Below are 25,778 nucleotides of genomic sequence, written 5' to 3' on the forward strand. Positions count from 1 at the left end.
CGTCAGCCCGAGCAGGTGCGAGCCTGCAACCGAAGCTCCTGCTTCCCAGGCACGGATGAAGCGAGCTCAGCCACAGCCAGGCGGTGCGGGAAGGAGCCCCGCTCCCCACTCCTGGGGATTCAGCCGATGCAGATGACTGTATTCCATCTAGGACCAGCACTAATGAAGTGGAACAGCAGAGTGGAAGGATGCTCCGTGCCCCGCCCCCCACCCCTCCCCCCCAGGCCAGGCACATTTGCAAATTGATATTGTTGTTCCCCAGACTCTGAATACTGGAAGCTCTTCTCCAGATTTCCTTTTCACACATTACAGAGATAGTCCCTGAGCTGCCAAGGCTCCAGCAAAATCAAAGAGGAGACCCCTGGGACTCTCTTCCTTAAGAGGACCAAGGTCTATCGCTGGCTTCCTTATGGTTTAGATTTCAAATGGAATGAACGATGCTGCCTTTTAACATCCTCTGGAAATGCTGAATTTTCTGCACTGTTCTTCGGAGAACTGGCTAATTCTACATTGTTACAGGAGGTCCTAGAATCCAACGTGCACATCACCATCACGGATATAAAAACCAAACCCCTTTGCCCGGAGGTTCTGATCCAGCGGCAGATCTTGCACCAGGTAGCCCCTGGGCCATATCACTTTCTACCCCAGGGGCAAGAGGGATTAAGCCTGTCCCACCAGGCTCTTTCCTCTTCAAAATGGAGAAGTCAGCTGTCCCTTGACAGTGAAGGAGCCGCCCAGGTCCAGCCCAAGGAGACGGGGGAGAGTAACACATGCACTTGAACACAGGAAATGTTCAGGGTGGAAGCAAAGACATTATTCACAGATCCCTTTCTCAGGTCCACTAGGTTGGCAGAAGCAAAGAACTTCCTAAAGGCACCTCCATCCCCTTGACTTTCAAGGAGCTCAAATTTACATCCCTTTCGTTGCATGGATACAGACCCCTGGCTCTGGGCCACCAGGGATGACCAGGCTGACCACGTCCACCTCTCTGGAGGGTCTACTCACTCTTCCTTTACTGGATACAGCACCTTCCTAATAGGAAGGGAAACGCTGGGGTTGTTTCTTTTTCTTTTAATTGTGGTTGTGGGGGGTGACCAGGAAGGGTAGCTCAACAAGAGAGCAGCTGCTGAGTTCAGATATAAAGAGGCAATGAAGTTCAAGAAATCTATCTAGTCTTTTGGGGCCTTGATTTCTGACAATGAACTGGATCCTCCTAATAGCTACCTTCCTGCCTAGTTTTTTTGCAAGAAGGCAGCGAGTAATTATACGGAGCCCCTTGAACAAATAAATCAGGGGTTCCCAATCTATATTTTATGGTAGTGTCACCAATTTTTTAAAAGAAAAATCTCAAAGTAAAATTCACTGCAATTTTCCTTGGCTAATAATCATAGTATTAAAAAAAATCTTACTGGTAAGAAGGAAGCTACCCCGCCAAGACCATTTCATGTTAGTTCACTGTTTGCATTTTTTCTAATTAGAAATAAAAGAATGTCTTGGGGCAGGTGATGGCAGAAAAGAGTTCAGGGTTCCCTTCTCACTCCTCACAAAAGCCTGCATTTATAGAAGGACCACAGACCACCAGGTACTCAAGGGACACCAAAAGAAGATGAGAAAAGGGGCCACCGGAGGGGCCAGATGGATACAGACAGCTCCACCAGTTTACTCAGAGCTGTGCCCCAAAAGAGCAGTGGGGTGTGCTAGCAACAGCCCTGGTCCAGGGCCAGCGATTAAAGAGCTGTGTTACTTTGGACTAGTCACTTAACTTCCCTGAACTTCATTTTTCTTCACTGACAGGGTGGTAGCATAGGCTTTGAGACAAGACAAAGAAGAGTTCAAATCCATCTTAGCCACCTGCCAGCTGTGGGCAGATTATTTAATCATTTTGAGCCTCAGATTCCCCACCTGTAACACCTACCTACCCTGTGAGGATTTGAGGTGGTGTAGTTAACACACCCATCCAAGAGTCTAGTTGTATACTGACTGCTCTATCAATAATATTACTCTTATTGTTCAAGATGATGCTTGGGTCTAACTCTCCTTCCGGCTCTATTTTAAGAACTATATCTTAATTGCCTATCTCCCGAATTAGATTATAAGCTCCACAGGAACCATATGTTCACCTCTATATACTCAGATCTTTACAAAATACCTGGCTCATAGTAGGCATTCAACAGAAACCTGCTGAATAAATGAATGAACTCTCCGTTACATTAAGAGGCAACTGTCTTAATCCAACTCGATCATGTAGGTTCGTTCCTGAAAGCACAGAATGAACCTTCTATTCATTGTACAAATCACATTGCACCACGTCCTGGGCCAGGCAGAGAGTGAGATCACCGAGCATTTCTAGGAAACTAGCCTCCTCCGGGAGCCGGCTGAGGGGAAATGACTTCCCCAGCCATAGCGCTGCCCCCCGAGACAGGACCACAGTGCCCAGCTGGTGGCACCGTGGAATGGGAGGAGGGGGTGGTACCTACTTTCACAGCGTAGGTGCTGCCGGGGTCCTCGGAGCAGGTGGCACAGTAATAAATGGCATCCCCTGAGTCGCAGCAGGGCTTGTTACAGGCCAGCTTGAACAGGGACCAGTTATTCTCGCTGAAGTGCAGCCCCTTTTTCTGGCTGCCCATGAAGAGGTCCTCGCACCTGGCCACGAGGCGGACCAGGGACTGGGCGTAGAGCCCTCCCAGCTTGGTGTAGGTGCCCTCCTTGCTGCTGATGCTGCTCAGGAGGCTGTGGAGCTGCAGCTGGGCGCTGCCCGCCGAGGCCTGGCTGGACACGCTGAGCTGGGAGGCCGAGGCCGAGGACACCCCTTTGCCCTGCAGGCTCTGGCTGCCCGCCAGCCCTGGCGCTGGGCCCCAGGGGCCACTGTCTTTGAACGTTTTCTCCAGAGGCTCGGAAGCAGAGAAGATGTGCTGGTGGCGGCTGCCGGGGCCTGAGGAGTAGCTGAAGTGGGACTCGTCATGGACACAGACGTTGGTTTCCGAGTGGCTGAGGTTCAGCTTGGGAGCTGCTGTTCTTGGCTTGGGGGAGCCTTGGGTCCAGAAGAGGCCATCCGGGGAAGAGGCCGCCCGGCTCACTAGCTTCTTCTGGGGGAGAGGCGGGGGCTGCAGGGCGCCACCGGGGGACACATCCTCAGTGGAGCCCGAAGGGAAGGGGACAGGGCTGAAGAGCTCCTTCCCACTGCTGGTGGGCGAGTGAGTCGGCTCAGATGATGGACCTGAAAAAGAGCAACAGAAACCATCAGACTGGGGGCCCATGCCACTCAGTTCCAGGGTCCCGTGGGCCTTTTTTTTTTTCCTCTCCGTCAAAGCAATTTATTTTATTTTGTTTTTATCTAGAAGAGACAACATATGCACAATGAACACAATTCAAAATGCAAAAAAGGTATACAATGCCAATGAAGTCTCCCTCCTACCCTGTTCCTTAGCGCCCAGACCCTCTCTTCAGAGGAAACATGGCTGGCAATTTCCCACGCATCCTTCTGGAGATCTGCCAAACAACCCAAACACAACACACACACACACACACACACACACAAACACACACACACACACACATGCATTTACACAAAGGAGAGCAAACAGTGTCCACTGATTGCAGTATTCCTTTTCTTCACTTTCCACTATGGCTTGGAGATATTCCACATCAGATGATGTTCAGGTCTATCTAATTCTTTTTAAAAGCTATCCCATACTGTATCATCATATGCAAGTACCATAATTTATTTAACTGGTCCCCCATGGATGGACACTTAGGTTGCTCCTAACATTTTGCAAACAATGTTGCAACAGCACCAACAAACTTGAACATGTGTGGCTTGGCTGGATTTTTTTCAAAAAGTCAGTTTATAGAGGGTACAATTTAGCTACAGTATAATTCCTTCTTTTTAGTGTGTAATTCTCTGAGTTTTGACAAACGCCCTGATGGCCTGGGGGACAGGGCAGGCCCACAGACATTTCAGAAGGCAGAGAATGTGATTTCATAAGAAGAAACAGATCTCAAGGGAAAGAGAGTGGTTCCCAGGCCCCACAGTTCCCAGAGGTGCAGGTGGATATTGATGTGATTTGGGGAAAGTTCCATCACTGCCTCAGGCCTCCGCAGACCATGGGGACCTTCAGAAATGTCACAGACGGTGAGACAAGAGCGAAGATTGGACTCACTCTTTATATCAATGTATGAAATGGAGAGTTCACAATGAAACAAGAGTTCAGGTAAAAAATATATAAGAAAAGGTACTGATATCAGAGACAAGAAGGGGCCAATTGAAAATAATACTCATTTCTTTCATTCTAAGAACTAACTCAAAGATGTACCCAATATTTTAATAACAGCTTTTAAGGGGATTAAAAAAAAGAAACATTAACTGTATCCATACATTGTAAAATACATCCTATTATCCTGAAGGTTAAAATGCGAAAGAAACATGGGTGTCAGATTCAAGGAAATAGGCAGTTATGATGTGTGCCCCTCATTTAGTTGACTGTGCATGTGGCCTAAGGGCGGGGCACATAGTGCCTCTCTGGACTCCCTCCCACCTTAGCAGGACGACCAAGATGCAGGACGCACGACAAACACAGAAGCCGGAGCCAAGTGGAGAAAGGCCCCAAAGGAAGCAAACTGTCTGTTAGTTTTGTGTCACTTCACTCAGAGGCACATGGCCTTTGCAGGGCTGCTTCTGAATAGGTTAACAGCCGTCTCTGCCTGAGTCCCTCTCTGCTTTCTCCAGCCAAAGGGGGACAGAATGGGCTGGCACCAAGCCTCTCCCATCAACACGGGGGCCTCCTTACTTGGGGTGCTCCACAGGCAGGAGGGAGCCAGGTGGATGACCGTGTCCTCAGGTGCCGATGTCCGTGCCTCAGCCCCATTGACCAGCATCAGTAAGTGACAGCAGGGACCTCCTGCACAGGACAAGCTCCGGCGCAAAGCCCCCAGGAGGACAGAGTTGGTAAACACAGCTAGTTGAACACGGGAGCTGGGAACCAGGTTTGTGCAAAGAGATGCATTATCACCACGCAGAAGATAAGGGTCGGGGAGGGGGCAGAGCGTGGTCAGAATCCCGGTCAATGCTTTACTCAGCGCCTCCAGTCTCCCTGTCCAGACAGGGACAGCCTGCCTATGGTCAGGACTCCTGGTCCCACGTCCAACCCGCCGGGGAGGTTTTTGACAAATCAGTTTCATGGTTAGTCCCCTCCTTAAGCCTTATGCTTATTCCCACCCCCTTATTTGGTTTGCCTTCCTGGGCTTCCCCCTACAGCTCTCCTTGACGCTTTCAACACACCCCTTTCTGCCTCTGGTCTGATCTGAGGGCGCACAGCGGGATGAACCCTGATGTAAGCTGTCAGTCTTACTCGGCTGTATTTCCTCATTTAAAAACTGACCGGATTGCATCCCTGCGAAGGCTCCTTCCAGCACTAATAGTCTATAATTTCAGCCATTCTCTCCATTTGCAACAACTCCTCATGTGCATTTTGTCTCAAAGCTGCCCCTGAAATAAAATACCTCTAGGCAGATGGTTATCTTGCTTCCACTGTTCCTCTATCTCTAGTTCCCACAAGCTGCCGCTGGAAAACTTTTCAATCTTTAAGGATAGCAGGAATCTTAAAAAAAAAAAAAAAAATCGGTAACACTTCTTATTCCCTAGATCACCAAAGAAAACCAAGAGGTTGTGCTTTAGCACAGAAAATAACGCGTGTGTTCAGGCAGTTGGAAGGAAGTGATTTTCTCCTTTGCCCTGTGTGTGTTCTCTTGCTTTCTTGTGGGAACTGTGAGTGCGTGGCTTTGATCAGATCTATATCCCATAACCACTTAGCTAAGTCGGGGCAGGAGTACTGGGTATTAGGAGGAGGCGCGGCTTCAGGGATTAGCATGTGGGCTGGTTCATTTTTCTTTATTTCTTAGATGTTAGGTGTTTCTCACCCAACAATCACTGCCTAAAAGCACACAGTAATCAGAGGATGGCACTGCATAGGAAGGCTCCTAGCCATGCACTTCCCCAGAGGTTGTAAAGGACTGCATTACACCTCATCCGGTGAAGTGAGGCTCATCTGAAATGTGCACTTTCTCTGTATAACTGGGCATTACATACACATATTGTGATTTTTTGCATTAAAAAAAAAATCGCCTACTTGGGTAACAGGTACACCATCTTCTGACCATTCTCCAGATGTGGACCCGCACCAGGCGAAAAGACCATAATTCACTCTGATCGCCCCCAGGCACCCCAGGACCATATAACATCTCAGCTGTTAATATTCTTGGCTGTTAATATTTGGAGGGAGATGTCTACGTGTAGCCCTTCTCGATGAAACTGATTTCTCCAGCATGAGACAAGCAGTTAGCTGTCTTCTGCGGGATCGGAGAGCACCCCAGAAGACCCGCTCTGGTTCTGTCGTTTTCTTGGCTCTTGCATGGGGCACCTCCTCGCAAACACAGCTGTGGGCCCCACAGAGGCTAGATTCTTACTGTTTGCAGCAGCTACCACCCTCTGCATTTAGGAGAGCCGGAAAGAAGAGGGAACAAATATGCCTTGACACCTAAAACAGTCTCAAAATTCACAGGCAAACCACTGGTTCAGAAAAACGTGCCTAAAAAAAATCGTGAAAAACTCTGGCCAACAGCCCATGTTCTCAGGACTCAGATCCAAGGGTGCACGAGACGAAGTCAAATACATCCCGGTTCTATGCCGGTGTTAGATCACCCTGTTTCCAAATTCTGGCTTACAATTAAGGGTGTAAAAAGGATATGAATGGAAGATACTTTGCTGGGAAGTCTGCCTACATCATAGTTACATCATTGGTAGTTTTTTTTTTAATGACTTTGAGTCCTAATTGGGCCAGAGAGCTACAAATCCCATTTCCTAAGTTTTCCTTCCAATTTCCAATTCTGCATATCAAGCCCGCAGCCCGCTATAGAGCAGAACACCTCTGCATCTCCTTAGTGCCTGTGCTTCAGAGAAGAGAAAGTGTTTCTAGGAAAAAACTACACATCACATACGGTGCACTGGGTGGGATCTTAAAACGATGGAGAGGAAAGTATACTAGTTTGGTGCCATTATATTTATAAAGCAGAGAAGAGAAATCAGGATTGCAACGGTGGGGAAAAAAAAAGCTTAACTCCTATGCAGAAATGCAGGCCAAAAGTTCAAACCCAGCACTGTGAGGTTTCCTGATTATAGAGTCCTCTCTTCTGGCTGGGTTTTAATAGGTACTTTCACTGTTCTCTATAGCCAAAATGAGAGCTGGGCTTCAGGAGGAAGTGGTCAGTCCAGTTTTGAACCGTATAAATGAGCCCGTGTGGCTTGCTTGGCGCCCGGCTCTGCCTCCTGACGGCAGCTGGGCCAGAACAAATGTGGGGACAAAGGGCAGGGTCCCAGCTAAGAGTCCCCCAGCTCCAAACTTCAGCTTTGGTGTCTGACGATTCTCCAGCTTAAAGTAAAGGAAAGCAAATTGAATTTTCTTTTGTTCAAAACACTTAAGTGTTCTGTGGATCATTTTTAAAAATGAGGATAAGAGATTTGCCTGGAAACGGCTGTATAGATTAATCCATTCATTCACTCAGTATATCTTGAGCACCTACAAAATGCAAGGCAGAGGGAACAAAGCAGATGGAGAAAACCTCGTCCACACCCTGTGGCCTGGTTCAATCCCTTCATGTTCAAGGTGAGAAAACTAAAGCCATCTGTGTAGGCCAGGGTCACACAGGAAGTGGCAGTCTTACTGATTTTGGCCAAAACCCCTCTTCCCACCCCCAGAAGACGTGAAGAGTGGCGGCAGAGGGGATGTTCTAGCCTCACGGAGTAATTTTTTCCTCCAAAGGAAAATCTGGTCAGAATAGACTAAACTCTTTTTTTTTTTTTTAAAGGAAGGCACATAGCATTCCTTCAAGAGGAACCCTTGCTTTTTCAAGAAGGTAAACGTGGTCTGAAAATGGAAGCATAGTATTAGCATTTTACAATTGGATGGAAAATGTGGCATTTGTGAGAAGTCTCTCCAGACCACTTAATCATCCCAAGAAACAGTGATCCAGATGGGTAGGCAACTGACATGCAAAAAAGGAGAAGCACTGTCTCAGTCTGGAAAACAGGCTTGTGGAAAATATTCCATGTCTAAAGCCCATGTGTGGTTCCAGAATCATGATCTTTCCCCTGTTATAACAAAATCATTATGGGTTTTCTTCCAAATTAACAGTAAAACTAAAAGTTAGTTCAAGGCACTTTCACATGCTGTTGACAGAAGCATAAACTGACATTTTTAGAGGTTAATTTGGTAACATCTGTTTAAAAATGCATATACATTTTGACATATCCATTCTACTTCTAAGAATTTATCTTACAGATATGCTCACCAAATTATCTTAGTGTACGTCACAGGATATTCCTGCAGACTTGTAATGAAAGTAACCTAAACATGCATTGACAAGAGAAGGGTTTAACCAATTTATACAATGAAAAAAATATGCAGCATGAAAAAAAATGAGGTAGACTTAGAGGTTCTGATTTGAAGGACTTCAAGATACAGTAAGTACAAAAATGTGTAGAACTGAAGTTTATGATATTTAAAATATGGATAAGAATTTCTGGGATGATATAGAAAAAAATGTTCCAAGTTGAGGGGGAGCTGGGAGTCTGAAGACTCTGACTTTTCACTTTATATCTTTCTCCATTGTTTGGATTTTTATCATAGACATGTATTGACTTTATTGAAGTAATAATATATTTTTAAAAAATTTAGTTTAAAGGGGATAGCTCAAACTAAAATGAAGCTTCACTTCAGTGATATTGTGAGGGCTCAGGCCACAGACAATCTTACAAATGAGTATTTTTTCCTTTAGGATAACTTCTCCTTCCTTCAGTAACACATCTCCCAGAATAGAACCGGTGACTCTGTCTCCGTGGGGGATGGGAGGGTATACTGTGTTAGAGCAAAACATCAATGTAATATATTAGACTGAACCCACCAATTTAGGATCAAGTGCTCTAACAAGCCTGCTTAATTGTCAGAAAGCACACTATTTTTGGCTAGAGAGTTTTAGATGCCTTTTTTTTTTTAATAAATTTATTTATTTATTTTTGGCTGCTTTGCGTCTTAGTTGCTGCACGCGGGCTTTCTCTCTCTAGTTGTGGTGAGCAGGGGCTACTCTTTGTTGTGGTGCGCGGGCTTCTCATTGCGGTGGCTTTTCTTGTTGCAGAGCATGGGCTCTAGGCGCGCGGGCTTCAGTAGTTGTGGCACGTGGGCTCAGTAGTTGTGGCTCGCGGGCTCTAGAGCACAGGCTCAGTAGTTGTGGCGCACAGGCTCCGCAGCATGTGGGATCTTCCCAGACCAGGGCTCGAACCCGTGTCCCCTGCATTGGCAGGCGGATTCTTAACCACTGCGCCACTAGGGAAGCCCTAGATGCCTTTTTCAGGATTACCTTTCCTTTTTCTTTTTTGGCTGTGACGTGTGGCTTGTGGGATCTCAGTCCCCTGACCAGGGATTGAACCTGGGCCACGGCTTTAAAGCCTGGAATCCTAATCCACTATACTGGAGTATAATTGCTTTACAATGGTGTGTTAGTTTCTGCTTTATAACAAAGTGAATCAGCTATACATATACATATATCCCCATATCTCCTCCCTCTTGCATCTCCCTCCCTCCCACCCTCCCTATCCCACCCCTCTAGGTGGTCACAAAGCACCGAGCTGATCTCCCTGTGCTATGCGGCTGCTTCCCACTAGCTATCTATTTTACATTTGGTAGTGTATATATGTCCATGCTACTCTCTCACTTCGTCCCAGCTTACCCTCCCCCCTCCCCGTGTCCTCAAGTCCATTCACTACATCTGTGTCTTATTCCTGTCCTGCCCTTAGGTTCTTCAGAACCTTTTTTTTTTTTTTAGATTCCATATATATGTGTTAGCATATGGTATTTGTTTTTCTTTTTCTGACTTACTATACTCTGTATGACAGACTCTAGGTCCATCTACCACCTCACTACAAATAACTCAATTTCGTTTCATTTCATGGCTGAGTAATATTCCACTCTATATATATGCCACATCTTCTTTATCCATTCATCTGTCGATGGACACTTAGGTTGCTTCCATGTCCTGGCTATTGTAAATACAGCTCCAGTGAACACTGTGGTACATGACTCTTTAAAAAATACAATTTCTTCTTAGAGTCTCAGGTAACAGCCTGAGTAGGTGAGCAAGGGCTCAGTGAGGGTCAGGCTGTCACTCATTCTGACTGACGTCTTTGTGGACTTACTGTCTCCCCTTGACAGGTGCTCCCACCTTTCCCTGGCCCCTTCCTGGCTGACTTTTCCCCATAGCACTTACTGCCATCTGACACACTGGCTACTTTAGACCCTTATCTTCCTCATTGCCCATCTCTCCCCACTGGAATGTGAGCTCCATGAAAGGAAGGGACAGGGCATTTTTTTGTTACTGCTGTATCTTCAGCATCTAAAACTGTATCCAGCCCATAGTTTGTATTCAACAAATATCTATCAAACTAATGATTGAATTAATGTCTATATTTCAAAAATCTTCTTGGCATTATTGTTGAGAAACACAAGCTGACTACTGTCAAGATATTTAATTAACTTTCTGTGTTTCTGGTTTGCCAGTTACAAAAATCAGAACACAAACACTGCCTTGGTGCATAGCTTCATGGGAGTTTATAAGTATATTCACTACTGTATAGTTATTTAGGCCTCTCATCCATCACGTCTGCCCATATTTTCAGTTCAACACAGCACTCATCTCCTTTGGGAAGAGGGGAACCTGGCATCTATGATCTTTGTTTAACTGTGGAACTGAGTTGTAATGTTATCCTAAATCAAAAGGGAAAATGATCTTAATGCAATTATGAGGTCTGCATATTTAAAAGTAACCATTTAAAAGCACCAAGAGTCTTCTGGTGATCATTTCTGCTGATCATTCCCCCCACGCCCAGCCATCCATCCACTACAGATGACCTTTCCCTTGGCAGCATTCATGGATCTGTCCTAATACATGCAGTTTGTCCCTCCCCAACCAAGCATAAACCCGACAACTGCTTAGATGGATTTTTCCTTTCACCGAGTTGACCCACTGTTCAATGGAACTGCCCACATGGACAAATGGGATAACAGATGTGCTTGGAGGATTATGGAATGTGATACAAGCACAAAGAGCTGACATTAACATTGATACAAAAATATTTTGTCAACGTAAAGTTTAGACACACTCGTTTTTAAAATGCAACCAAGTTATAGCTTTCGATTATGTTTATTTTACTTAGAAAATTTAAAACTATATTTTGGGAGACCACAAAACCTGAACGGTAGAAAACTAATTTTCACCATTAACCCTGATGAGCTTCCAAGAAGTTAACACAAACTACTACTATGCTATGCCCTGGAATGACTTTGTCCTCAACTCACCCAGGCCCACCCATACCACAGATGCACAAAGTCCACGAAATGCATTGTTTCCATTACTGAATTCTTACTGACAAAAATCAATGTATAGTTGAATGGTCTCTTTTGACTTAATATATAATATTAAAGAGGTGGACGCTACATTCTTGAACTAACTCTACCTCTCCTATTTGGATTCCCTCTCTCAGCTTTGGCGCTAGATGCCAAATAGTAACAAAAGGCACGATGGGTCAATATTTCAGCTACGAGGTAAAAGTGAGTAAGGATTCACAGGATGGAAAGCTAATTGTTCAGTAATAGATTAAAGCCAGCTGTCTTGGCTAATGATGAGTGGCTGAATGAAGGGTTTCTTACATTTCATGACCTGCGGTTCTGGATATTCTCCAGCTTAATGTTTAAGAGACATAAAAAAGGAAAAAAAGAGAGAGAGAGAATGCCTGTGGTCTCTTGCCAGTTTCAAAGCATGGTTCTGGGTACAGAGCCATAAGTAGGAGCAGCAGATAGAAATTGGTTTGCTCTGAGGAGTCAGAGTCTGGTAAGAAGTTATATACCTTTTTGTTGATCTAGGAATCTATATTTCGAGGTGCATTTCCACTGAATAACTCGTTCGTGATAAAGGACTAACCATGAAAATATATTCTTTTTTAAAAATTGAAGTACAGTTGATTTACAATGTTATCTCAGTGTCAGGTGTACAAGAAAATACATTCATTTTAATTCGAAAATGACTGAGTTAAGTGTCACCATTGTACTCATAAACCCTCAAGTGGCTCTCCATTTCCAAACTCCACAAACTGGTTTTGAGAGCTTTGTACAATCCAGCCCCCAGCCTCCCACCACCTCATGTCCCACTGCCCCTCATTTGCTTCCACTGAAGCGCGTCGGGCTGGTCTGACCCTTTCCCCATGTGTACCGCTAACCCTGTGCCTTCTCTCCTCTTGAATTGTTTCCTTTACCTGCAAAGACCCCTCCTCCTCCCTCTACCTTCTCAATTTTAACCACTCTGGAGACAAGAGCTGAAGTCCCATCTCCTCAAAAAGCCTTCTCTGGGACTTGCTTGGCAGTGGAGTGGTTGACTCCATGCTTCCACTGCAGGGGGCGCGGGTTCAACCCCTGGTCAGGGAACTAAGATCCCGCATGCCTCAGGTGCAGACCAAAAGAAAAAAAAAAAAAAAAAGCCTTCCCTGAACCCTACATCAGCACTCATTGATTTCTCTCTCTCTGGAAGCTTTCATAAGCACTTCTGCTCTGAGCAGCCCAATTTCCTAGCTTAACCCATCCACCCACATGTCAGGTATTTTAATCTTACCTTCCTGGCTAGACCGTAAGAGCCCTGAGAGCAAACATCATAACCTGCTGGTTCTGAGAAGTAAAGTGCTGGGGCAATTGAGTCCAGTTCTCACCAACACCAGCTGGTGAGTGGAGGATGAAAGACCCCTCCCTCAGAATTGCTCACAATCCCAAGAGAGCAGGTCAGGGCTGACCAGCACAGGGACTAATGGTTCACGTGCCCAGCCCAGCCTTCGATGGCATAATATGCCTTGTAGAATTTCTGCACAATGGAATGGGAAAAGGAAAAAGACAGAAACCCAGGAAAATCTGCAGAGAAAGAAAATCCTCTTTTGCCACGTCCCACCCAAATCAAGGCTAAGATATTTCCTGTTTTGAAGTCAGAGCTGTCAGAAGTTTCCCATCAGAACACACCACAGGCTGACGTACAACATATGCTTTTGTCTTAGCAGCGCTAATCTTTTAGATAGAAAAATGTTGGTGACAGTAAATTCACAGTGGAACCCTCTACTCCAAAAATGCCTACTGAGAAGAAATACTTCCTTAGGACTGAGAAAGAGAGTCATGCTAGCACATGTCCAAACCTAACATGCTAGGGCAAGTCAACAAGAAATGCAGGAGAGGACACACACACACAAATGTTAGAGGGTGAAGGTTTTAATACTACCCATCACAACTAGAGGAAAGCAAGAGTTCTTTTTTTAGGAATACACTCGTCCCTCATTATCCGCGGGGAACTGGTTCCAGGAATCACCTCAGATACCAAAATCCATGGATGCTCAAGTCCCTTATATAAAATGGCGGAGTACTGTCGGCCCTCTGTATCCACGGGCTCTGCATCCGCGGATTTAACCAACAGTGGTTGGAAATTCTTTGAATCCGCTAATTCGGAACCCGAGAATACCAAGGGCCAACTGAATACCCAGTCAGGACTTAGCCACATATTATGCCTTAGAGCTTAATCCAGAAAGTGGGATGGATGGTGGTCTAATGAAGCCTGCATGCTTTAATTCAACACACACTTATGTAAACACCTGTTGCGTGTCCAAGTGTGTGCATATATATGTGTGTGTATGTGTGTGTGCCCATGAAAGAATGAGAGAGACAGAGGGTGGGGGAGGGGGAATTTGTGGTTGACACGCACCCAATCCCCTGTAAACTAACCCTGAGGACAGAAATGGAACGCAGACCTATACACAGATGTCTCATTACCCAAGGAATCAGGAGTCTTTCGATATGCTTCCGACTTCAGCCTCCTCCCACCTTGCTGCCATGCGGATGCGCTGTGTATAACTGGAGAGGGAGATATGGGATGAGGCACCTTGTCATAAATTCAATAGGGAATAAATGTCAACTGCTCCTTGGTAGAGTCTACTTCACAGGGAAAGTGGGACCAAGACAGTAGGTCTAGCTCGGCCCTTCCGAATCTAGGCAATTAACCCAGGCTGGCCTTCCAGACTCAGGGAATCTAAGCCTCTCCATCAAGGTCAAGTCTGTTACCTCCGTCGCTGCAGGTCCTGGAGTCGGAGGCCAGGCTGTCCGTGGAGCCCGTGGTGAAGCTGACGTGGACGCCCCTGAAGGATGGGCTGAGGCTCTCAGCAGAGCCCTGGCTCACCTTCTCCAAATCAGAGCTGCTCTTGTTCATTTTTAACAGGTGCCTGGAAAATGTAGAAACAAATGATAGAAGTAATTAATTAGGTTTCTATTAAAAAACCAGCTGATGGATTATGAACCTACTATGCTCCTGAAGCCTGATCAGTGCCAGTAAGTTTTTAAAAAAACGATTTGGGGAAGAGAGAACAGGGACTCTTCTGAAACCTTATGCACATGAATGGCAGGAGATTTCTCAAGCATGGTTAAGGAGAAGTGAGTCTATTAAATTTAGAAAAGCACCAAAATCATGATTTGGGAGGAACTGCCTTCATATTCTGGCCCCGTCTGCCAAAACATTTATGTCATCTACTATATCCTATGTAACATCTCTACAAAGAAAAATTGAACGTTATCATACAAGCCAATGTATAGAGATATACAGACATTGGGTAGGTTTTGCAAGATCACAGGACAAGGGAATTGCAAATTCAGACCAAAAACAAGAGATTTCTTTTGTGCCTGGTACTCTCTTGACATAGCTTCAAAGGGCCTAGCTTATTCCTTGGACTTAAGGTCAATTTTAACCAGACATCTAGTGCAATATTTAGATGGAACCATGTTAACGTAACCCTTATTCCAGAACTATGGAATGAATCTGCCCTTAGGCTTTCTATGAAATCTTTGGTTGCATCTCTAAGACAGCATGACCGATACATCAGGGACAGGAATACCAAGTTCAAGAAAAAAGAACTCGCCTTGGAGAAAACAGTTGCATTATTAAGTAGAAGGTTTAGCTTATTGATTTCTCTTTCCCTCTTTCCAAGGACTACATGAATATTCACTCTGACCTGACATTTTCCCCACGCAGTGGGACAGACCACAATCAATCCAGCCCTTTAGCTGTTGGTGGTAACCCAGATTTGTCTGAACTGATATTTCCTGATTACATGCCTGCTCCCACTATGGCAGATCTATATCTCAATATCTGCTGTAGGAAATACACAGTACAGTATTGATTTGGCATCAGAACTGCCTCATTTAATGCATATGACCTTACAGCCAAGAATGTACCGATTGTTCTTTGTGTTCAATACTGCGCAGCCCTGTACTGGTCCTCACAGGCACTGGAATCCCTTGTTCATTAACAGAAAAGTTTAGAGAAAGTTCGCTCCCATGAAACGTGCTCTCTAGAAACATGTCTGTCTCCCCACCTCCAACTCTTAGAACCAGATTAAAAAACGTTTTAAAGCTGTTACACCTAGGTGTGACAGTGATGGCAATGTTACAACTAATAGTATTCTTTTTTTAAAATAATTAATTAATTAATTAATTATTTATGGCTGTGTTGGGTCTTCGTTTCTGTGCGAGGGCTTTCTCCAGTTGCGGCAAGCAGGAGCCACTCTTCATCGCGGTGCGCGGGCCTCTCACTATCGCGGCCTCTCTTGTTGCGGAGCACAGGCTCCAGACGCACAGGCTCAGTAATTGTGGCTCACGGGCACAGTTGCTCCGCGGCATGTGGGATCTTCCCAGACCAGGGCTCGAACCCGTGTCCCCTGCATTGGCAGGCGGATTCTCAACCACTGCGCCACCAGGGAAGCCCCAATAGTATTCTTTATATTTCAACATCACTGTAGGGACCGTGGGGATATCAAATCTTTTGGAAGTGCTATGGCAGTATATTATCTTTATTTTACCCTCTGGCAAAATATAATCATAGAAAGTTTCATAAAATATTTTTATCCTCATCAGATCCATCAATAATGGCTTTTGCAGATGAAGCCAAGATATGAAGTTGTGAATAACGACAAGTCCTCAGTCTAGGAAAAAAGCCAGATCTATAGCAATCCAACTACGCTGCCCTCTTCAAAGTGGCCCCTGGAGTCTCTTGGTTTTCAGGCTCAGAAAGCTGCCAAGGGAGAAACTCTAGCACCATAGCTGCTGAGCTGGTGCAGAAAAACATTAGATGAAATGTATATAAATAGATGAAACTAAGAAATACATAAATGTGTGTATGTATGAGTACATACAGATACACATATGCGCACACACACACAATTATTTAGTATAACAGTGAAGCATTAAAAGAAAGAAAAATGCGCAGGTGCCAGATGCAAAGGGAACAATATTTTCAAATGAATAGTAGTGAATGAATGGCCAGGTCAATTTCATGAGTCAAGGCAGTTTACCAACTAGCAGTTTATTTTAACAAGAACAGACCAGAAAAAAAAATGAAAATATAGAGTAAGGATTTGTGAAACTTTGTTTTGTGGAATTTTTGTTTCGTGTGTGTATGTGTGTTGGATCACAATATTAAATATACTTATTTAAAATATATTTTAAAAACCTGGTTCAAAAAAGGTTAAATAGGGATAGACAAACTTTTCCTTAAAGGCCAGATGGTAAATATTTTAGGCTCACAGATCATATAGTCTCTGTTCCAAGTATCAACTCTGCTGTTGTAGCAGGAAAGCAGCCATTATATGTAAACAAATGGGTATGTTTTCTAGCAATACTTTATTCACAGACATAGATGGCTGGCCTGTGGGTGGTGGATTACTGACTCCTGATCTATTGATAGAACAGCCTTATTCAATAGAAATATAATGCAAGTCATGTATCTATACATGTATATATATAAAATTAAAAAATTTTAGTAGCCAAATTATAGATGAAATTAATTTTAATGTATTTTATTTCACAAAATGCATAAAAATATTGTCATTTCAACATGTAATGAATATAACATTATTAATGAGATATTTTATATATTTTTTTCATTCTAAGTCTTCAAAATCTGGTGTGTATTTTATATTTACAGCACATTGCAATTTAGGCTCACCACATTTTAACTAGTGGCTGCTGCACTGTACAGTGCAGATCTAGAGAAACTCATGCACGGACAAGACTGTTCACAGTGTTACTAACAGCAAAAACAAAATCATAAACAGTCCAATGTCCATCAATAAAGGAACGGATACACTGTGGTATAGTCTTGTAATGGAATACCACATAGCATTCAAAAATAAATAAACTTGATTTTAAGGTATGAAAATTATTCTTAAAATGCTGAATATTAAAAGTAGATTGCAAAAGGCTCATGTAAAGTGTGATACCATTTATATACAATTTTAAAACATAATGATGCTATGTATTTTTTATATATTACATATATGTGGTAAAATGGAAATAACTTCATCAACTTCAAGATAGTGATGACTCTGGGTAGCAAGGGGAAATTGAAATGGAAATTGGATGGAGAGGGATCTTCCACTGTACCTGCAATATTTTATTTTAAAAAATCCGAAACAGGTAACAAAATGTTAATATTCGAAAAATCTTAGGGGGACACATGAAAGTGAGTTAAATTATTCTTTGAACTTCATTGTATGCTTGAAATACCTGATAAGTTGAAAATGAACATAGAAATGTTCATTTCTAGAAAGAAGGAAAGAAAATCACTAGGGCCTAAATGAGTCCAGGTTGGCCATTCCTGTTGACCTGTTGCTGAGCCTCTGAAAGGCAAGGAACACAGAGATGACCCAGTGAGATTTCCATCAGTCCCCATGGGACAGACAGGCTCTATGAGGATTGGTTCCACCACAGGATAGCCTCATGGATGGAAAAAGTTATTTCTCGTGTGTGTGTGTGTGTGTGTGTGTGTGTGTGTGTGTGTGTGTGTGTGTGTGTGTGTGTGTGTGTGTGTGTGTGTGTATGTGTAGGGAAGTGGGAAGCCTCCAAATGCAGACTTTGGTCAATCTTAGTCCAAGCCACAAGTGGAATTTTCATGTTTCCATGGCTTCTGGGGATATTACTACTGTTTCTCTACCAAAAAAGCTCAAGAAGCCCAGGTTCCCGCCCAGTAACTAAAACCCAATAGGCAGTTGGGATGCTTAGATGTAAATAAGGAGGAAAGGGGTGACCCCTTCTCTTAAATCTGTCATATGAACTGCATCAAATATCTTCCACCTTGGAAACCTGTATGATCTGCTATCTTAGAGAATTGCCACTTTAATTATTGAATGAACAAAAACACACCAGATTTGAAAATGAAAGGGGAAGCTGGCCATCAAAGCAGACTGACAATCACATTGTTTTTGTATCTCCAGTCTGTGTGTGCAATAGCTTTCTTAAGAATCCCTGCAAAAGGCTTAATATTCTGAAGGTGACTTTTCTGAGCCCTAATGGATTGTTCTGTCAGATGCAAGGCCAAGGCCAATCCGAATGTACTCAGCAACGCATAACAAGACTATACTTACTTTTTTAAAGGCACTTTTCCCTCATTAATGATAGTTTGATTTGCCTTTCATAAAACCAGTGCAAACCATCTATAAGATGAACTCTGATGTCATGTAATTTAAGGAAGTGGTTTCATGGGGCCAAAACCACATACTCTAGTCTTTCCTCTCTGGGTGGCAAATAACACTCTTATCAGCTGCAGCGAGAGCCCGGCCCGCACAGATGTCTTTGCTCCGCACTGTGATAAATGACTTGCTCTTGCTCAGACTTCCTTCCCTGCCTCCCCACGTTGATTAGACACAGTCACAGGAGAGCAGCGTGAAATACACAGCCAGTGGCACAGCGTCCTTAGAGATCTGAGCCCAGCAGCTGCTGCCCGGTGTTTGCAGAATGGCTTTTCCCCCCATTGTCCTTAGAGAAAGAAGCCTTGCCAGAGTTTTCTCCATACTGTATTAGTAGAAAGCTGCAAAAAATAATAATAATCCAGGCGGAAGAGCCATCTGCCAGACTTCCTCATTTGTAGGAAAAAAGCCGAGTCTAAAAATACCCCCTGAGTTTTCAGAATGTCCGAAATTTTTAACGGATACTGGACCCCAGTGTCGGGCAGAGATTGTATATCAAAGTTCACATGGCTGCTAGAATCCTCATACGGCAGCACAACTTAAAGTGTGACAGAGGCAAATTTTCATTCTCACGGCCGACTTTGGTTTAGTTCACATCCATTTGGTTGAAAACTTTTTGCCTCTGGAGCAGAAGATATGAAAAGTCACATAATGCCAGCATGCAGTTTTAGACTAGCTCTCCAGACCCTGGTACACAATCACACCACCCCGTCTTTGGATTGGTCAAGTTCACTGCTAAGTTTAGTCTTTTGGAGAAGCCCTTGCAGGTAGCTCTGAAAGCACAAACATGTTAGAAAACTCTATATACCTTGTTTACATTACCAAGAAGTAAAAACAGACTGGTTTAGATGCGAATAAATCAAGTCATGCCTAAATCAAAGAATGAGAGCCTCTTACCATCCCGGACTCCAGCCTGCGGTGCTGTGATCATCCGCATGGCCCCCCAGAGCCTGGGGATGGGCTGTGCCAGTGACCGTGGAGCAGCCCTGAGGATGAAGGGCCAGCTTCAGAGGCGGCTGAGAGTGCCCTGTCAGCCTGCTGTGAATTCACCAGCTCAGAGCTCTCCGTTTCCCCTCAGTTCCTCTCTGACTTTTCTATAAAATGCACTTCCTGCAAAAGCACAGGAAAATAGGGACGGCTTTGCCTCTGTGACCTGCAGCTTTCAATCTCCAATTGTCCTGTTGGGCTGCATCATTAGAAGCAATTCAAATACCCTCTCAAATACACTCGGTTTCACCCCATTCATTCTCTACTATTTGGCCACATCCTAAAGTCAAAATCATTCAATGATTTGAGCTAAAACACGGGGTTTGCTTGGTGAATAAGAGCACCCCGTTTTTATTTATCTTATGCCTGTAGGACCTGCAGTGCATCCCCCATCCTGTCTCTTCTGACTCTCAGATTTTCCAGCGAATAAATATTGACTGCCTGCTGCGTGCCGGGCACTGTGTCAGGTCTTGTGCATATGATAGTGAGTAGAGGTGACACCGTCTCTGCTTCAACAACCCTCCCCTGGTGGCGCAGTGGTTAAGAATCCGCCTGCCAATGCAGGGGACACGGGCTCGAGCCCTGGTCCGGGAAGATTCCACATGCCGCGGAGCAAATAAGCCCGTGCGCCAAAACTACTGAGCCTGCGCTCTAGAGACCGCGAGCCACAGCTACTGAGCCTGTGCGCCACAACTACTGAGCCCGCGCGCCTAGAGACCGTGCTCCGCAACAAGAGAAGCCCACGTACCACAACAGAGTAGCCCCTGCTCACTACAACCAGAGAAAAGCCCACGCGCAGCAATGAACACCCAATGCAGCCCAAAATAAATAAATTAATTAATTAAAAAACATATTTATCTACAACCTGGTAGATAAATATTGATCAATCTCCTTTAAAAAAGTATATACAGGGTTCAAGCCACATCTTCCAAAAAGATCTGCAGCCTTGCAGATCCTCAAAATCTTTCCAAAATTCTACTCTCATAATGATGACCAACCCTGAAGAGCCCTACACAGAGCTCTTGTAAGTATTCTTGACCTCGGCAGCCATACTAGATCAGCTCTGGTCCTCTACGGTGACAGAAACACACACCCCGGATTTTCTTTGACACTCCCTATTTCAAATATTTCCCCACACGGTCTGTACATTAGAACATATGCCTAGTTTTTTGTTTGGAAAAAAATTATCACCATTTTGGTTAATCAATACCTATTACTTATGCTCATATATACTTTGCTCTAATGGGGCTAGTCTCCCATTGTCCCCAAAGCACCCTGCATTCCAGTCCTTTCCCCACCTTGGCACAGAGGAAAACATTCTCTCTCCCCTTCAAACCTTTTCCATCCCCAAGACCTAGCAGCAGGATCACTTACCTAAAAACCCTTCCTAAGCCATCTCAATCTTCTCTGACTGGTCTCTCCCCTCTGGAACTCACACCAAACAGTCTGATTCACATCACTGAGCATTTGGTTATAATCCTGGTTAGATTACTCTGTTTCATGTGAAACAGGCTTGTTGCCACCACAATTATAAACTGTTTGAGGAGCTGTGTCAGTCAGGACATGCTGGAACACAGAGTAATTATTAAATACTTCTTGATTAAGTTTATCTGCCTCTGTTTCAATAACTGGGAGGCATCTAGGAGGATAAATGTTTCCTTTTAGAAAAGAATTACACTTGCCCAGCTACACTTGCCCAGCAAAACTTGCAAAAGGGGCAAAACTTGCAAAAGGCAGGAACACTGAGTAAATAACAGCCCTCAGCAAAGCTGGACTCAATAGGTGAACCTTTCTCATATCTACAAAATACAACAGTCCCAAAATATCCTGAATTTACACAATCTTGTAGTTAAAAAAATTTTTTTTTCAAGAGATGGGATGAGAAAGGCAGATAGCTACACCAGAAAGGTTCTTACTGTTTTATCTTTAGTGCTCTTTGAAGAAGATGCTATGGGAGTTATTCTGCAAGTGTCTAAGTGCCAAATGAAGGAACTAAAGGATCCAGTCTGCTCTGGGGCAGGTTTCCCCGCTGATTTATTAGCATGTATAAAGATAGGAAATCAGTTTCATTTTGGGTCAGATGACCTTTATGGTCCCCATGGTGCAGACTTGTTAATTTGCATTTGCAGTTAATGCACTGGTGACTGCTGGGGCTCTTCAAGCTGAAAAAGCCTTTGGTTCAACCCAAAAACAAATGTGCTTTGCATTCACTGGAAACCATTTAAAAATAGAAATAAAGCCATGCTTATTTTTAAAGATAGTGGTAAGCGAGCCTGTGCACGCACGCACGCCTGCACCTACACACACATCTTTAGGTTACTAGTTAGCTAGTATAAAAATGGATAAAAATGCTTAAATTGGTCAAATGGAAGTTTGGAGCCATTTGCCCTGACTATACACAGATATACTTTCGCGTTGAGAGACACAAATGGTTTTAAAAGATGACCTTTCCTGTCTTGGAAAATCAGTCTCTTATTTGTGGCCGCAAGTCTGCGTGGCTGTGTCCTTCCCCAAGGAGGTTCTGGTGCAGGAGTGAGAAGGGCAGATGTTTGCAACTACCAAGCGTGGGGAGGTTTCAGCTAAGGCTGAGGATGGGGAGACCAGCTGTTGAGAGCAAGTAAGAGAGTGCGGAAGAACACAGCGGCTGGACCCCATCACCTGGTCCACTACACTTGCACCTCCAATCCCATCACCTGAGAACAATAAGTCTTCAACTCCTGGCCTGTTAAGCCAAGGTGGAAGCTCTTACAACTGTTCACACAGGGGCAGATGGGAAAGAAGACGATGAATAACCACTGGAAGTGAAGACTGAACACCTGCAATCCACAGAGGGGCCCCTCCCACCAGCTGCCCTGCCCACAGGCCAGCACAGCGTTGAAGGACCCTCTGGAGCCTTTGGGAACAACAGCAATGTAAGCATTTGAATAGCTTCCCAGATGGATTTCAGAATCACCCAGGAAGGCCACTGATGTAGTTAAGAGCATGAACACTGGGGCCCCGCTGCCTGGGTTTGGGGTCCTTGCTCCACTGCTTACTGGCTGCGTGCCTTGGATAAGACGCTTAATCTCTCTGTGCTATAGCTTCCCATCCATAAAATGGAGATAACAACACTACTTACCTCACTGTGGGGGGAGGAGAGTGGTTAGGAAGATTCAATGAGTTAATATTTAAAAAGCGCTAAAAACAGCACCAGGTACATAGAAGGTACTGGTTATACAGAAAGATGGGTGGATGGGTGGATGGATGGATGGATGGGGAGAGAGAGAGAGAGAAGACTTTAGCAGCCTCCAGCAAACCCAGTAATTCTTTCTGCTACCTGGATAGAAGCAGAAAGTAGATGGGCTAGAGATTTCACTCTCTTGGTACTTTGAAGAGACCCAAAAAAGAAAGTTCATCAGGGTGATTCTTTGAGGACATGCATTATTCTAAAATAACTAGGAAGAGTTGACCTGTCCGTCAACCAGACCTCAGTTTGAATCTACATATTCAAGAGCTTGATAAACTGTAGTGTAGCCCCAGGTTCAGGGGCTGACATAGTCTTCAGATGACCAGGTAGCTTAGCTCCATTACACAAAAATTTAGAAACAGAAGAACCTCTTTTATTATATTAGCCTGCCTCCCCACTGTAAAAAAAGAACCTCCTATGATTCCTTCCCCCTTCACACCACCTCCCCACCCTCTGGCACACAGAAGACTCCAGTGATGGACTGAACTAAAACAGTACTGAGTTGTTGCTCACCAACCTGGGAATCACTGCTGTTCTAGTCCTGACCTATTCCTGTTGGAATCCATCCACCATAATGATCTCTGCCTGGCCAGAATCTTTTTGTTTCTAGACTACTGATTTTGGCAACCCCGCTTTTAGAATGATCTTTCCCTCCTTCTCTTGACTCAGCAAATGCTTCAAGTCCGCTTTGTTGACCCAGCTTCTGAGCCCAGCTATTGGGCTTAAGAAATCTCTGTGTATTTATGTTAGATTTCATTCCTACCCTCCTGACTTGGGAGATTCAGGCTATTTGTAACTAAGCTCCTAGGATGATCTACTTCTCTACTCTCCACTCTGGTCCAGCCTGTTGCCTAATAAGGATAAGGTTCCCCTCCTACTCCCGGGTCAGTTCGTCAGCACCCTCTTACCTGCTCCCCAACAGCTTCATCTCCTGTCCACAGACTTAGCTGAACCCTCCCCACCGCAGGTAAGGGTTCTGGTCACCCAATTCCAACATGAGATGGTGTGCTCCCCACGCCATCAATTCTTGGACACCAGCTGGGTGTTCTACCATTCAACTCAATTCTGACACTATCTACCCAGAGACAGCATCAGATTCCACAGGTTAAGGGCTCAGTCCCACAAGACCGCCCTCTGTTGCAGATGACTGGCTAGGGTTAGACAGGTTGGAGGTTCCAAATTGGCTGCAGAAGCTCACAGAACACAGAGAAACATTTTACTTAAAAGGACATCACTCAGGAACAGCCAGATGGAAGAGATGCCTCGGGCAAGGTATAGGGAAAGGGCGGGGAGCTGCCATGCCCTCTCCCAGTGCCCCACAGGCCAACATGTGCCACTTGCTTCACCAACCTGGAAGCTCTCTGAAGCCTGTCCTTTTGGGTTTTTATGGAGGCTTCATTACATTACGTGTGCATGACTGATTAAATAATTTAAATCATCGGCCACTGGAGACAGATTCGACCACCAGTCCCTCTCCCCTCCCTGGAGGTGGGGAGGGGGGTGAGACTGAAATACCAACCCTAATCAGTGGTTGGTTCCCCTGGCAACCAGCTTCATCCTTAGGTGGGGTCCAAAAGTCAGCTCATTAACATAATAAAAGACACCTTTATGGCTTTCGGCACTTAGGAAATTCCAAGGGTTTTAGGAGCTCTATGCCAGCAATGGGGAGAAAGACCAAATGTAGATTTCTTATTATAAATCAAAATATCACACTAGGTAACTCCAAACATCCTCACTCTCCACTAGGCAGCCCAGTGCTTCTCTAGGAAAGCACACAACCGTGCAGACTGGGACCATAATTAACGCACGCGTCCTGACCAGCTAGCTCTTGCGGCTCCCTGGCACCCTTTCACTGGACCTCCCATTCTCCAAAGCAAGACTGCTATTAAGTATTTCATCGCACACACATTTTACTTCTCTGTTTCTCTAGAGATGAATACCTGGGTTTGCTCCAACTCCCTGCTACTATAAGCAATGTTGTAAAGATCTTCACTGTATATGCCCCTAATTGGTCTGTGTGTGTTACCCTAAGGCATCGCTCAGGAATAAAGACCGTGGGGACACAGTGTGTTCTCATACTTAATTGTCCTGGGTAATTCGTTTTAGCTCCACTTACACCAAGTCCTCAATACTTGGTGATTAAATGACTATCAACATCAAGAAAGTCTCAGACTCTGCACTGTTGGAAGAGTCTCTTTCATTAGCTTTCCCTGCTTTCACAGGAAGTGCAGACCAGTATTTAAGGTAGGCCAAGAAGCTGGATCAAAGGGCTGGATTTAGGATTTACTGCACAGACAATTATTCCCTGTTTCAAGAGAACACAAATATAGAGAAGGCATTTTGAGAGATCTGAAGGGAGGTCACCAAGTAAACATAACAGATCAGCGAATATTCCTGTCCCGGTTTTCTTCTACTTTCTTACCTAGGGAGATGCGTTTTGTCCTCACGTTGAACATTTTTATTAAAAAGATGGCCTTGGGCTTCCTTGGTGGCGCAGTGGTTAAGAATCCGCCTGCTAATGCAGGGGACACGGGTTCGACCCCTGGTCCGGGAAGACCCCACATGCCACGGAGCAACTAAGCCCGTGCGCCACAACTACTGAGGCTGCGCTCTAGAGCCCGCGAGCCACAACTACTGAAGCCCACGCACCTAGAGCCTGTGCTCCGCAACAAGAGAAGCCACCGCAATGAAGAGTAGCCCCCACTCGCTGCAACTAGGGAGAAGCCCGCGCACAGCAACGAAGACCCAACGCAGCCAAAAAGAAATAAATTTATTAAAAAAAAAAAAAAATGGCCTAACTTACCACCAGTCAAAAAGACTTGGAAAAATTATATGTAACATTAATTATGAAAACAATAATTTGTTTTCAATTTCCAAAATTTAAATTTATATTATAATATTTAATTTCCAATTTCAAACTATTCC

The 25,778-nt window shown here is 44.5% G+C and overlaps 1 protein-coding gene across 3 annotated transcripts in view; it reads right to left on the minus strand.

Annotated features, from left to right (window-relative positions):
* The window catches only part of PRAG1 (PEAK1 related, kinase-activating pseudokinase 1), a 50,370-nt gene that overhangs the window by 8,826 nt on the left and 15,766 nt on the right, over positions 1–25,778 (minus strand). Inside the window, exons 4-7 of one of the 3 annotated variants that reach the window (XM_036838846.1) lie at positions 14,190–14,347; positions 13,880–13,982; positions 5,500–5,597; positions 2,478–3,217 (exon numbers count right to left, since the gene is read on the minus strand). In XM_036838846.1, coding sequence (XP_036694741.1) covers positions 2,478–3,217; positions 5,500–5,597; positions 13,880–13,982; positions 14,190–14,347 — 1,099 coding nt within the window. The remainder of the gene's footprint in view (positions 1–2,477; positions 3,218–5,499; positions 5,598–13,879; positions 13,983–14,189; positions 14,348–25,778) is intronic. The other 2 variants (XM_036838847.1, XM_036838848.1) reach the window with 2 other exon arrangements.

Source organism: Balaenoptera musculus, chromosome 21 (genome assembly GCF_009873245.2).
Source record: "Balaenoptera musculus isolate JJ_BM4_2016_0621 chromosome 21, mBalMus1.pri.v3, whole genome shotgun sequence".
NCBI classification, from domain to species: domain Eukaryota; kingdom Metazoa; phylum Chordata; class Mammalia; order Artiodactyla; family Balaenopteridae; genus Balaenoptera; species Balaenoptera musculus.